General features: G+C 41.5%; 1 protein-coding gene across 2 annotated transcripts; it reads right to left on the bottom strand.

Annotated features, from left to right (window-relative positions):
• Window positions 1–5,044: 5,044 nt before the first annotated feature.
• On the bottom strand, window positions 5,045–13,392 carry CRIPT (CXXC repeat containing interactor of PDZ3 domain). Of its 2 annotated transcripts, XM_058836732.1 has the most exons (5): window positions 13,328–13,392; window positions 12,419–12,484; window positions 11,942–11,996; window positions 11,179–11,282; window positions 5,045–5,525 (listed from the first exon to the last, which is right to left on the bottom strand). In XM_058836732.1, the coding sequence occupies exons 1-5, from the start codon at window positions 13,341–13,343 to the stop codon at window positions 5,461–5,463; spliced, it is 306 nt and encodes a 101-aa protein (XP_058692715.1). In that variant the 5' UTR covers window positions 13,344–13,392; the 3' UTR covers window positions 5,045–5,460. The 2 variants fall into 2 exon arrangements, with proteins under 2 accessions (XP_058692715.1, XP_058692714.1); XM_058836731.1 differs by lacking the exon at window positions 5,045–5,525 and having other exon boundaries at window positions 11,066–11,282.
• Window positions 13,393–13,399: the final 7 nt, after the last annotated feature.

Here is a 13,399-nt window from a genome sequence, read left to right on the forward strand (position 1 = left end):
AAGGGCCAGTCTGAAAATGGCTGCCTAATTAGGTAGTTGTTTGGTCATCGAGTCACCAGTATCTGAAAAATCTGCTTGCTGTTTATCACAAATGAAAGGTATCAAGGCAAAAAATCAAATGTCAGTGTCTTCCTGAACCATGTAACAAAACAGCCTCTTACTAGCAATACCCACATGGAGAATACTTCATCCATCTCTTTCTTCAGTTGCTTGGCAAGATTTCAGATTCTTACAGGTTCCTTGAACATAGCTTTTTCTGTTGCCCTTAAGGGCAAGAAGTAAGCATTCCCTGTCAACAGAGCATTTGCATTTTCTGCATTAGCCAGACATGATCAACACACATTCTGCAAAGTGAACTATGGCCCTCCTGTAGAAGCTGATAAAAAAAAATTCGTGATTAATTTCAGATGACAACTTCATCCATAGAAGCACACATCTGGGGGGAAGACAAGCAGTTCAAAACCAACTGGTCTTCATATGAGGCACAGCTATAACCCCCACAAAAAGAAACACTTGGGTCTGTTATTTGCAAGGGCTGCCATCAGGCTTTCTCATATTGTCCAATCAGTTCTGCTGATAGGGAGAGCAAAAATACTTTTGCTTAACAGAAAACCCCAGATGTGATGCAGCAATATTTTCATTCTCTCATGATATTCAGGGAGAGTTTTCCTGTCAGCACTATTCCCTTTTGCACCTGGCCATGTTTATTTTCTAAACCAGTGATCTAGTGAGAAACTCTTAAGCAAAGGAGATGTGTTCATGATCCCATGCTGAGCCAGTGCTCACTGAATAGACTGTTCTATTAAGGAACTGGTAGGTCAGTGCCTGGGGAGCAACATGCCAAAAACCACTTTTGGTTTTGTTGGATGTTCTCCAACATCCAAAGCAAATGACAGAAAAAGGCACATCTTTAGGCTGTCTATACTTACACAAAATCAGGAAGCTCAGTTCCAATCCAGGAAAATCAATGATTTGTCAAGGGGATTTCTAAAGACTCTGGTAGCTCCAGAATTTTATTCACAGCACAGAGGCCCTATCATAAACTAAATTTTGTCATTATAGATGTAAGGAGCTTGTGCTCTTGGCTATCTTTCTCTCACACTGGGGAACCTTGTGTATCTAGGAAACTTACAGCTTTGTATTAGGAAATAAAGCAACGTGGTTCATTGGATTACTTTGAACAGCCGTGTTTCAACTTTCCTATGGCATTAACGACCACTGATAATACAAAAGCACCAGCCATTGTTGCCCTGAACTGAGAGGAGATTGGCAGAGGGTCATGGCCTAAGCACCTCCAGGTGGAGCAGAACTGGAAGATTTGTACAATCCGAGGCACTGAAGAGAGATGGGCTGATGACAGGAGTGATGCCAGGACAAGCAGGTGCAACAGATTTACCATTTGGAACCTGTACATCTCTTATTTTGCCAAAATAAAAAAAAAAAGAGAAGAACATTTTGGTACAAGTCTGGGCCATTTTCAAGAAAAACTAAATGCAAAGTGGTCAGTGACATTCTTGTATGGAAGATGAAGTCATTTTGGTTATTATTCTTCTGATGAAGGAACAGAATGAACCAAAGAGGGAAAAAAACACAACCATATTTCTAAAACTAAACAATTAAAACAGTCTTAATGCTTTGGAACAGTATTGCCAAATGATCGTTCTTGGATGGTCCTTTCCCCAGCTTCTGGAGCAGGAAGAGCAGGATTAAAAAAATAAAACAACATGGGAAAGAATGGGAGAACACCCTGACACAACACAACCCTGACATTATGCAGCTAATCTGTTCTCTTAATACTCTGCACCAAAATGTTGCTTACACTTAGCTCGGTAATAGTTCTGGCCAATGAACACACAAAGGAACAGCAAGGACAGTATAAGAATTCAGCAGTACTGAGGAAAATTCTAATCCAACTAAATTTGGCAGCACAAATCTCTTACGTAACCTGTGATTTAGAGGACAGGCTGATCATCTGGGAATGTTTCTGTGTTCTTCTCAGTACATTAAACAAAATTGGCAATTTTTCATTACAAATTTTCTTTTGTTTTTCACTCATAATGTCTCAGGAAAGACATCACATACTTACAAAACATTTTTAGCATCAACAATATACTTTTATATGATAATTCAACTATACTGAAGGTGTATTTAAGTTTAATAGTTACCCTTAAGTGCTTCTCTGCCAACGCTGCCATGAACTGTGGTACATCTCTGAGGTTCAGGAGATGGATGGCCTATGATCTAAATTTAAAGCAGTGAGACTTCAAAATAATGCTTGGAAAATGAGCTCTTCTGAAAGTTGAGTGTTACATCAGCAAATTTTACAGAACTCTGGAACTGATATTCTCATGAAGCTGAGGAGTTTTAAGAGCTACAGATGAAAGATCCTGAGCATGTAAAAACCACTAGAAAAATAAAAGAGTTTGTATCCACCATTAAAAAAACCCCACCAAATCAAAACCTGTCCTTTTACAACAAAAACAGACACAAAATCAGCTGTCCAATAATAGGACACAAATGTACAAAAGCTCTATTCACAAAATAATTATGAACCAATCATCGCATTATTTAAATTCCTGCTGTTCCTCAATCTTCAATACCTCCTTCAAAAGGTATTCAATCAGTGCCAATATTTACAGAGTGCAATAAACATTCATGCCAATTCATTCAAGAATTATCATGTCATGCTTATGAAATAGAGATACTGGCCAGTTTTAGGAAAATAAGTTTTATCCACAGACCAGCAAAAATCAATCAATCTTATAGCACATTTCCAAAAGGGGTGAGGAGTTCAGGGATTATCGGAGAACCTGCCACCTGAAATTGTCACACAGACTGCTGACAAGATTTGCTACCAAACTTGAAGCAATTTTCTTCTTACCCATATAAAGAATGTGTCATAGAAATATACATTAACATGGGAATTCCTTTATGTGTTTGGAAACCAAGCTATCACCAGCTAGATAATCCATGTACCTCTATGCAGTTGTTACAGGAGAAGCTTTTACAATAAAAAGCAGCAGCATTCCTCTCTTCTTTTGGGAGGCCCAGCTCCTTCCTCTATCCTGACAGAGCTTCTCAGCAAATACAAAATGCCAAAAATAATTACCTCTTTAGGAACTACAGGATGCCAACGCATATGAATAAGAAACTTTGGTGATAAATGCTCAACAATGGATAGCTGAGGATGTCAGGAAGCATCAGACAATGCCCTTTAGAGGGCTACTTGAAGTACAGCTACAGTGTGTCAGGAAGGCAACAGCAAAGAGGATAACTGTATGCCCAGTGTTCTTCATTTTGACCCACAGAAAGACCAGCAATTTTTTCAGTTTCCGTTAGTCATGCAGTTTCCTCTGTAATAATATATAAACAAAAGGAAACCCAAAACAGAGCATCTGTTCACAGGGAAATTCCCATTGATTGTTTTGTTGTTACAGTTGAAAGACAATTGCAGAAGCATAAAATTGTCAAGAGGAGGTTGCAGGGAGAAGTTCACCATGAATTAAGAATGAATAATTCTTTGCCCTAAATTAAGAATTGTTAACTTAGATTGCACTAAGATGATTATTATATTTGAATTGAGTGACTTCTCCCTGTTGCTCTCCCCTGGGTTTACGGTGTATCGGTTCCTTCCCCTCGCCCCTCCCCTTCAGTTGTCTCCCATTGGTTACCCTTCTGTTCTCCCCCTCCCCTTTACCCCCAGTTTAAAAATCGCCACCTCTTTTTTCCCTGGAGTTTGCTCCGAGAATAAACTGTGGACTGCATCCCAGAGAAAAGAGCCTCCTTTGTCTTTTAACTTATCCTTGTCAGATCTCCTTCCCATCCCAGTGGACTTAGGGCTAGCTTGGTGTACTCCGGGGCAGGGCATAGGAGGTTTACGACAAAGAATGAATTAAAAATTAACCATTAAGAAAGAATAGTTCTTTTTTCTTAAAATACATGCAAAAGCAGTAATTATTATGCTCCTTAACAGAAATTGCTTTAATATATAGAAACTAAGCAAAGGACGAAAGAACTGCAGATCCACAGTCAGGCTCTCATGTCTCTCATGTTCAGAGACTACTTGTATCAAACCAGAGCTGAAAAGCAGGCAGCCTGCTTTGACTTTCTTAAATTTGGCACACATATAAGCAATTACATCATAGAATTCAAAGCAAGTATTTAAAAGACAGACTAACTTAGAAAATAATGAGACTGAGATATTTAGAAACTGATGCTCATTATTTTATTGCCTTGGGCCACCTGATAGACACCATATGTAAAGTCTCCTTGGAGGCTAACAAGGGAATAGCTGATCTGTCCTAACATCTGTGCTGGTTTTGGATGGGGTGGAATTAGTTTTCTTCACTGTTAGTGGCTTTTTAAGGCTTTGTTCTGGATTTGTGCTGAACACAGAGTTGATAATACAGAGATGTGTTTGTTATTGCAGAGCAGGACTTACACAGAGCCAAGGCCTCTTCTGCCTCTACTGCCACAATGACAGGGAAGTTGGGGCTATCTGGGAGTTTGAGAGGAGACACAGCCAGGACAGGTGACCGCAACTAACCAAAGGGACAGTACAGACTATATGATACTCAGTGTATAAAGTGGGAGGAAGAAGTAAGAAGGGGCGACATTCTGAGCAATGAGTTTGTCTTCCCAAGAAACTATAACGGGTAATGGGGCCCTGCCCTCCTGTTGATGGCTGAACACCTGCCTGCCCGTGGGAAGTAGTGAATTAATTCTTCGGTTTGTTTTTCCTATTAAACTGTCTTTATCCCACAACTTGTCAAGCTTCTACCCTTACAATTCCCTCCCCAATCCTGATGGTGGGGGAGTGAAGGAGCAGCTTCACGGGGCTTGGTTGCTGGCTGGGGCTAAACTACAACAATGACAAAGAAAGAACTGGCAGGGCGACACACCAGATTTTACTAGCTTAAGAATTTGTGATTTAACCAACCATACCATAGGCAGAAACAAAATACAACAGTACAATTGCATTAAAATCTGAAGAACAAGGTCATAATAGTTTGAGATGCAAATAGTTATAAATAAATAAAGGCACACAAATAAATGAAGATACTTTAATAAGGTGATGCAAGTTCAGATTTTACACATCTACAAAACATTACCACAAGGTAACCAGAAGACTTGTGATAGGGGAAAACAAAAGTATTCATCTCAAAGATCTGTGTTCTGAGGGTAACATAGTTTCAACCTATCCGCTCAGATCCTCTCCTTCCCTTTAAACGGTTTCAGTTTCAATGGCTGAAAGTCATTACCTTCAAATACCAAGTAATATTAGTGCTAAAACAACAATAATGAAATATTATGTACATTTTAGGCAATCAGACTGTCTTTACCTCTTATTCCAAGTAAATGTACTATCTTCCAGAAAGTAATATTCACAAATTATTTTAGAGAAAAGTTACTGTACAAAGACACAGAAGCCAAAGTTCATAAAAAGACTAGTCAATACAATTAGACAGATGTTTGCTTGTAGTTCTTCGTATCCAAGACCTTCTTGCCACACATTGAGCAGATGCCTATAAGCACACAAAGTGTGTAAATTATTTTAAAATCATTAAAATCTTTCCTCAAAAACACAGGATCTTTTTTAAAAAATTGTTCAAATGAGCCCTTATTGGCAATCTGTTTGTTCTCAGACATGTTCTCAACAGATACTACCAATTTAGAAGTAATACTAATACAAATTAATATGTGCAGTGTGTGTGCAATCCTTCCACTAAGGAAAATAAGCTCTATTTTGAGAGCATTGTCATTCACAATACTGCAAGAAAGCCTCTGTAAATGGCTGGAATGCCTGGAGAAAGCCAGAAAAGGCTCACTTCTGACAAAAAGGTAAAACTGGTGTATTGTTAATTGTTACAAGTCCTGTAGCCAAACAAGCCTGAGATGGACAGAAAGTAGCAGGGCCAAGAAAATACAGTCACCAACAAACTGACTGCTAAATGGGGTATTACTGAGAAAGTTTAGAATACATTTTCATAGAATTAAGGTATTTATAGAGCAGGAGTGAAAAACAACGAACACCAGGAATACTTAAGAGCTGAATGATGAACACTCATGTCCCACAGGACTTTGTCCTAAACTCTAAGAGTGTCAAGTCAAAAGACCAGAGCACCAAAATGTATACAAGTTTGGCAGAGGTTGTCTCAATCGTTTTCTCTCCTTTCAAAGCAGAAAGGTGCTAAGTCTTTTATCTGGTGGGACCACAACTCAATTTACACAAACATTCACCAGTAGACAAAAAAATGCATCTACTCCTGCTTTCTCCAAATTGTGTGCTTTCATATATTGACATCATGAGTGGACACGTATCTAAAAGTCCATTAGGGAAGAGAACAGCAAGGAACATGCCACATCATTTACTCTGGAGACCAAAATTCAGCGCAGTAAATACTGACTTCAGGTCTAAACTGAGGATTAATTAACTTGAGATTGCTTCTCAATTTCAGAGATATGCAACAGCTGAAGCACTGAGCTGTATGACTGCATTTGCTTCAAGAAGTATGCCTTAATGATATCTTTGATGATCAGAGAGAGCACGTAAAGCACTTAGAAAGTTCTTAATGTTATGAACTTAATTTTACAACACGTTCAACCTGGAAGGATACACAAACAGACAAAGATCAAATCCTGAAGTGTTGTGGTGTGTGTAATAGTTTGTTAATTTATGGTTGTACAGTTAATGGCTTGTTCCTATGTTCCCCCAGAGTTGGTTTGCACCCAAGTTGTATCCTCCCCTACGCTGCCTAACATTGCAACCCCACCCCTTATTCCTGAACCTTCCCTGCCTGTCACTGCAGCCCTGCCCCTCCTTCCAGACCCTTCCCTGTCAATCCCCAGCTGGGCCAATCCCTGATTGTACCACCCTTCTGGAAATCCCCAAATCCTGGAGGCCCCATTGGCCCATGTGACCTGTCCTCTCCTCCCCCTTATCCTTATTGGTTCCTGTATTGCAAACCCCACCTTGTGCTCCTTGCCTGTTTGTCCCTGATTGGTTAAAAATTTATACCTACCCCCTGAAACCTCCCTGTATTTAATCCTGAACACAGAGGTCTTTGTCCCTGACCCCTTCAGAGAATAGACCCATTACTGGAACCCATACAGAGAGACTCCTCCTCATCCTTTGTCTCTTCTGTGTGCTGACAGCTTAACGTGCTGTAGAGCAGCAGCTCTAAGGTCCAGCTCCTGCTGTTTAATTCAGGAGCTGTTCCCCACACCTGGCATGGTGCCTTGGTGGTGGTGAACTAGCCTGGGACTCTGGCACTGCATCAGCTGGTGCCCAACATGGCACAGACTGCTCCAGAAAAGGTGTCTATGGAGACATGCACATACTTTAATCTACCGAATTTGGGAACATGAGTAACATTGGTCTGCCACGCCTCACAGCTTTCCAGCCCCTGGGGATTCACCCCGCATCCCAATGATGGGAATGGAGATCGACCAGAGTTTTGGGATCACTGTTAAAGACCAATTTTTGAGGAACAATGGTCCTCCCAGTTATCTCCATTCCCTGTGTGGGATTTTGAGCTGGGTCAGACCTTGGCTAGGCATTACCACTGAAGACCTAGCCCCGATCTTCAACCTATTGAAGGGGGGAGAGGGGCTTAGTTCCCCAAGGTCACTGACCCCAGAGGCAAGGAACGCCTCAGAAACTATGGGAAAAGCACTATCTGAGAGACAAGCACATCGGTGTAAACCAGATCTACCATTCAAATTCATTGTGCTGGGGAAGTTGCTACACCTCCATGAGCCGTTGTTCCAATGGGACCAGGACCAGAGGGACCCTCTCTTAATCACAGAATGGGTCTTCCTCAGTCACCAGTGCTCCAAAAGTATTACAAAGCCACAGGAATTGGTTGCTCAGCTGGTCAGGAAAGCCAAGGCTTCGGGAACTGGCCAGATGTGATTTCTCATGCTTTCACTTACTGATCAACCTCTCTGAAGATTAAACATTTCCAGAGAGGCTGACAAAAGAAACGTTTGAGCAGTTGTTAAGGGAGAATGAGACACTCCAGATTGCTCTACACAGTTACATGGGAGAGGTTTCAGTCCACGCCCCTGCTTACAAATTGTTTAATTCCAAATTCTGCTTAATTCCGAAAGAGAAAAGCAGCAGGAGACCACTCAATGCCCTGTTTTCACAGACGCGTCTGGAGGATCCCAAAAGTCAGTGATGACTTGGAAAGATCCTCAAACTCAGGAGTGGGAGACAGATGTTGAATATGTTGAGGGTTCTCAAATAGATGAGCTGGCTGCTGTCGTTAGGGCCTCTGAGAGGTTTCCTGAACTATTTAATTTGGTCACGGATTTGGCATACATTGCAGGGGTGGTAGCTAGAGCAGAAAATGCTTTATTGAAGGAGGTCTCAAATCAGCATCTCCTTGAGTTGCTTTCAAACTTAATCTATGCTGTCTCCCACCAAGAGCAACTCTTTTTCATAATGTATGTGAGATCACATACTGATTTGCCTGGCCCATGTTATGGGGTTAGTTTACCTTTAAGGAAGTTAAAGTTGCTGGGGGCTCTTGGGAGTCTTTTCTCTTGACCAATTATCGGTCATTGCTGAGAATTGACAGCAGTTTTAGCCACTGAAAAGTAGAATCAACTTGTGAACCCCACCTTAAAGTGTACACCCAGAAGTCTGTGGTGCTTCTTTGTTTCCTGACTGTGAAGAGTGGCGGAGCTCCGGCTGGCTTTCAGTTTTCTGCCCAGGCCATGCGGCCGGACGGGGGCCGGGCCCGCCGCGTCTCTCGTCTCCCGGCCGGGAGATGAGGCTTGCCCCGGGCCCGGCCCGATCTCTGGCTCAGCTGCAGGATTTTGCTGTAACTACATTCACTAGAAAACTGCCGAGTGAAGAAAGAAAAGAACTCTGAGCCTGCTGCAAGCAGAGACAGAGACTACGCTCTCTAAAAAGCAGCTGTGAAGAACTTTCCATCGCAGACAGCTCCAGCTCCTGTTCAGCAGAGATCACCGAACCATCTACAAAAGCTTGGGCAAGATTTTAACTCTTTCTTATCCAGATGAAACTTGCGGATTAATCTTTTCATCCAGAGAGAGAAAAGGAGAGTGATCAACATGAAAAGAGACTTTATAAACTACTAATGGCAAGGAAAAAAAAGAGACTTTAAGAAAGGTAGAGAATTAAGAAGATGCTTTAATTAAGCTGAAATATCTTTCTGTTAAAACTATGGAAATGGACAATGAAGTCCTGAAAAGAACTCCTTTAATTCATAATAGAGTATGGGGAGGAATAGAGTGTTCAAAGTGTGAATTTGAGTAAAAAGTAGAGTAATTGTAGTATAGTGAAGTGCTGAGAGATTTGAAGCCTTGAGAGGCAATGAGAAAACTGTTTTCTAGTGAAGCGCATAAAAACAGATAAAAAATATTATTTGCCTTTGACTAACTTATCCTTAAAATGCTATCCCCAAACTAATGACCTATAACATTTCAGAGTGATGTGGAATAGGAGGGGTGGGCTCTGATAATAACAGCTCTGAGCAGCTGATATCAGAGGAACGAGAAACTATAACAAAATAGTTTTCTTGTGAAAAACTCCATAAATTAACAGAAAGAAACTTCTGTTTCTCTACAGAAACTGAGAAAAAGACTGTAAAGAGAATTGAGATTATTTAAACCATCAAAATTATAAAGTTTTTGTCTCTGTTGTCATGTGAACGAAAGAATAGTGAGTAGTGAGAAATGAAAAGGTTTTTTCTAAAAGTTTATTCTGGTGTTCTTATTCTTGTAGCTTGTCAATAAACTTTTCTTGATTCCTTTTAGGTTTTATGCCTGGTTTGCTCTTATTTTAATCCATATCTCACAGCAAGAAATGAATAATTCTTTTTTCCCCTTTTTGTTAATTACTGGTTCAAAACCACGACAGCCCGATAGCCAAAGAAAATTGAAGAGCAAATTCCCTCGCCATCCCCGCTGAGATGGCAAGGCTTCCTGATCCCTTCCACCAGGCAAAGCTGTACCACCAAAAATACCATCAGAATGTACCCAAGCTGATCCTCCAATTCCATCTGAGGCAGGATCAGGCCCGGGCAATTGTGGTCGCGTGTCCTAATAGTCAGAAAACAGCCATGCCATCATTGGGATCCAGGGTGAATCCCCAAGGGCTGGAAAGCTGTGAGGCATGGGAGACCGATGTTATTCATGTTCCTGAATTTGGTAGATTAAAGTATGTGCATGTCTCCATAGACACCTTTTCTGGGACGGTCTGCCTCTGCCCATGCAGGAGAAACATCAGAGCATGCAAAGCTGAAGCCCACCCAAACCAGACATAAATTTAAGAGTACAAGGTTCTACCATGTGGGGTTCAGGCAGCCATCTGGGATGTACCTTGCAGGCAACATTCCTACACCACTGACTTGGTGACACGGCACGTATTATTGAACAATTAATTCCATAAACAAAGCTTACTACTGGTTAGCTGCAGCTCTACATCTAAAAATCAGTTCATTTCATGTGCTATAAGAATTCCTCAGCATTAAATCATGTAACTGACTTCATGATGGGTTTTTTTCCATCCAGGTATTTTAGATGTAGCTATTATAAAAATGGGAGGAGAAGGGACCATAAAAGGGACTGCAACAAGCAATTGAGTTTTACAACACCTGGGTTTTTTTAAATTAAGGAAAATCAAAGATATTAGATGACAGTTCTCTATGTCAAGATTAAGTTTAGAGTTATTTTTCCAAATGTACTGCTTCAGATACTGGAAACATTCTAAAAGCAGGAGAAATACAGAATGACAAAGGTTTAAAAGAATCTCCTTCAGTCTCTAGTCCTGCCCCACTCAAAACAGCCAACTTGGATAAGGCTGACTCAGGACTGTTCAAGTCATGCTCTGAATACCTCCTGTAAAGATTCCACAACCTCTGATGGTAGCTGTTACTAGAATATTTGATCACTCCCAGACTGAAAAATTGCTTTCCTTGTATGTAATTAGAATCTTCCACATTGTAACATGTGTACTCTAATTTCTTATTCTATTACTATGTACCTAAGAGACTGACTCCATGTCCCCTCTGCCTGCCTATCAGTAGTTGAAGATAGCAATTAAATCTCATTTTAGCCTTCTCTTCATAAATACAAATTCAAGTGTTGTACCTCCTCTCTCGTTCCAAACCAAACTGGGGCATTTTGGCACAAAGTGAAACTCACCTTTTTTATAGGCACATCCTTGACAATAGTGGGACCCTGGCTGATGGACAGAACTCTTACAAATCCGACATATTGCAAATTTGTTTTTTCCATAAGGGTCAAACCTGGGAAAAAGGAAAACTATTTTATTTATACACCTTGAAATAAAGTAATTTTTCTGCCTCATCCTAAAAAGTCTAAGCCAGAGGGTGCAGTAGGAAACTCCAGCAAAAACTATAATTTAGAAAACCGACATATAAGAATTATTTCAAATAGGCTATGCAAAGTATGCAGAAAAGCTCCCACTCTCCGCATGAAGAGACATTTCTTCCATCACAGACAACAACTTCACAAATGCAGAACTAAAAATGTTTATTTTTATGAAGATACTACATGACTTTGAACTTAAACACCTTCCAGCAGCACCCTGCCCCCTTGCAAACAATGTCCTGCAGACATGAAATAAATGCTCAAGAGATTATCCTGGCAATATTAGCGCAGAAAATAAGTATTCTTGGGTTCTCTCCTACAAAAGCATCCAATCTAGAAATTCCAATGAGAACTGCAGTAAAGTACTTGCCCACACTCTATGACTGCGCAGAAAGCACTCATGAAATATGCATGGACATATTTTTACCAACTAATCAAATACCATAATCCCTGCAATTTTAATTTATTAGGTGTATTTTTGACAAGTTGGAGTAGTTGCTCAGGTATGCAGGAAACAGGCCTCAGTTAGTTTGCTAACTGATGTTCTTAGCCAAAATCAGTGTTAAGTACTAACCTTGCCTTCTTTGAGGTCAATGCCTTGTTTTCATTTAATTTGCGTCCACCGCTTTCTACAAAAAAAAAAATAAATCAATAACTGAACAAATTTCTCCATTCCAAGCATACTTTAAAAACCTTAATTTACAACTTTTACAGATACACAAATAAAGTCACAAAGAGAGATAAAATATTCAGCACAGCATTAGGGGACAGGGTAGCAGAACACTTTATACTCTGTTTAAATACTCTATGTATTGTCCTCCCATGCAAGAAGTTGAAAACTGGAAAACAAAAACAGATAAATTCAATACTGAAGAATCCTGGACAAATAAATTCCCACTGCATTAAATCCACATGGGAGGGAAAGTACACGACTTAATATTTAACCTGATTAGTAATATAAAGTTTTGGTCTTAAGATGGTAACATAGCTCAGGTGCCCAACTGGCTTTAGAATACCTCAAAACCAAGTTGCTAAACCTTGCTGAGGTTACCTGTAGTGTTTCTTGCACCATCTTTCCATGTATCAGGAGTGATCACCGTTCCAAGCTTCTTCTCGCCTACATAGGGAAACATTACAAAGGGAAAAAACTCAGAAGCACAGAGTCACTTAGGATGGAAAAGCCCTCTGAGTTGATTGTGTCCAACCTGTGACTGATCAACACCATGTAACTAGCCCACGGCACTAAGAGCCACAACTAGTTTTTCCTTACACACTTCCAGGGATGCCCAGGATGACTCCACTGCCATCCTGGGCAGCCCATTCCAATGTCTAATCTCCATGACTTGGAAGAAATTCTTCCATGTCCAAACTAAACGTCCCCTGGCCCAGTGTAAGACTATGTCCTCTTGTCCTGTTGCTTGCTGTCTGGGAGAAGAGGCTGATCCCTACCTGGCTTCAACTTCCTTTCAGGGAGTTGAAGAGGGCATAAGGCCATCCCTGTGCGTCCTCCTCTCCAGACTAAACAACCCAGCACCCTCGGCCGCTCCTCATCAGAACCTGGTGCTCCAGACCCTCCACCAGCGTTGTTGCCCTTATTTGAACCGCTTCACCACCTCAGTGTCTTTTTTTGTAGTGAGGGACCCGGAACTGAATGCAGCACTCGAGATGCGGCCTCACCAGTGCCGAGTACAGCGGGACAGTCCCTTCCCCAGTCCTGCTGCTCACGCTATTGCTGATACAGGACAGAATCATTTAAACTATGCGTATTAATACGCTCTACAGGCAGAGAGTGACAGCTCACACAGGGTCCTGACAGGAACCGCCACCCGCGGCCCGCCTTGAGCAGCCCAGGACCCCAGGCTGCTGCTCCGCCTAGGGCAGCCCGGGATACCCGCGGGCAGGGTCGGGCAGGGCCCGGCGGGTTGGCAGGATCCCCCCTCCACAGTACCCACGTACTCACACTTGTCGCACACCATGGCGGCCCCTCCACAGCCACCGCCGCTTCCGGCACCGCCCCGGAAGTGCCGCCGGC

The sequence above is a fragment of the Poecile atricapillus genome, chromosome 3 (assembly GCF_030490865.1).
Source record: "Poecile atricapillus isolate bPoeAtr1 chromosome 3, bPoeAtr1.hap1, whole genome shotgun sequence".
Classification (NCBI taxonomy): Eukaryota; Metazoa; Chordata; class Aves; order Passeriformes; family Paridae; genus Poecile; species Poecile atricapillus.

Bases quoted from the DNA above. Each gene is read 5' to 3' on its own strand.
- CRIPT (XM_058836731.1), bottom strand. The intron at 11,997-12,418 runs GTAACCTCAGCA...TTTTTTTTGTAG, and splicing joins TGGTGCAAGAAACACTACAG to AAAGCGGTGGACGCAAATTA. The intron at 11,283-11,941 runs GTTAGTACTTAA...CCTTTTTCCCAG, and splicing joins TTGACCTCAAAGAAGGCAAG to GTTTGACCCTTATGGAAAAA.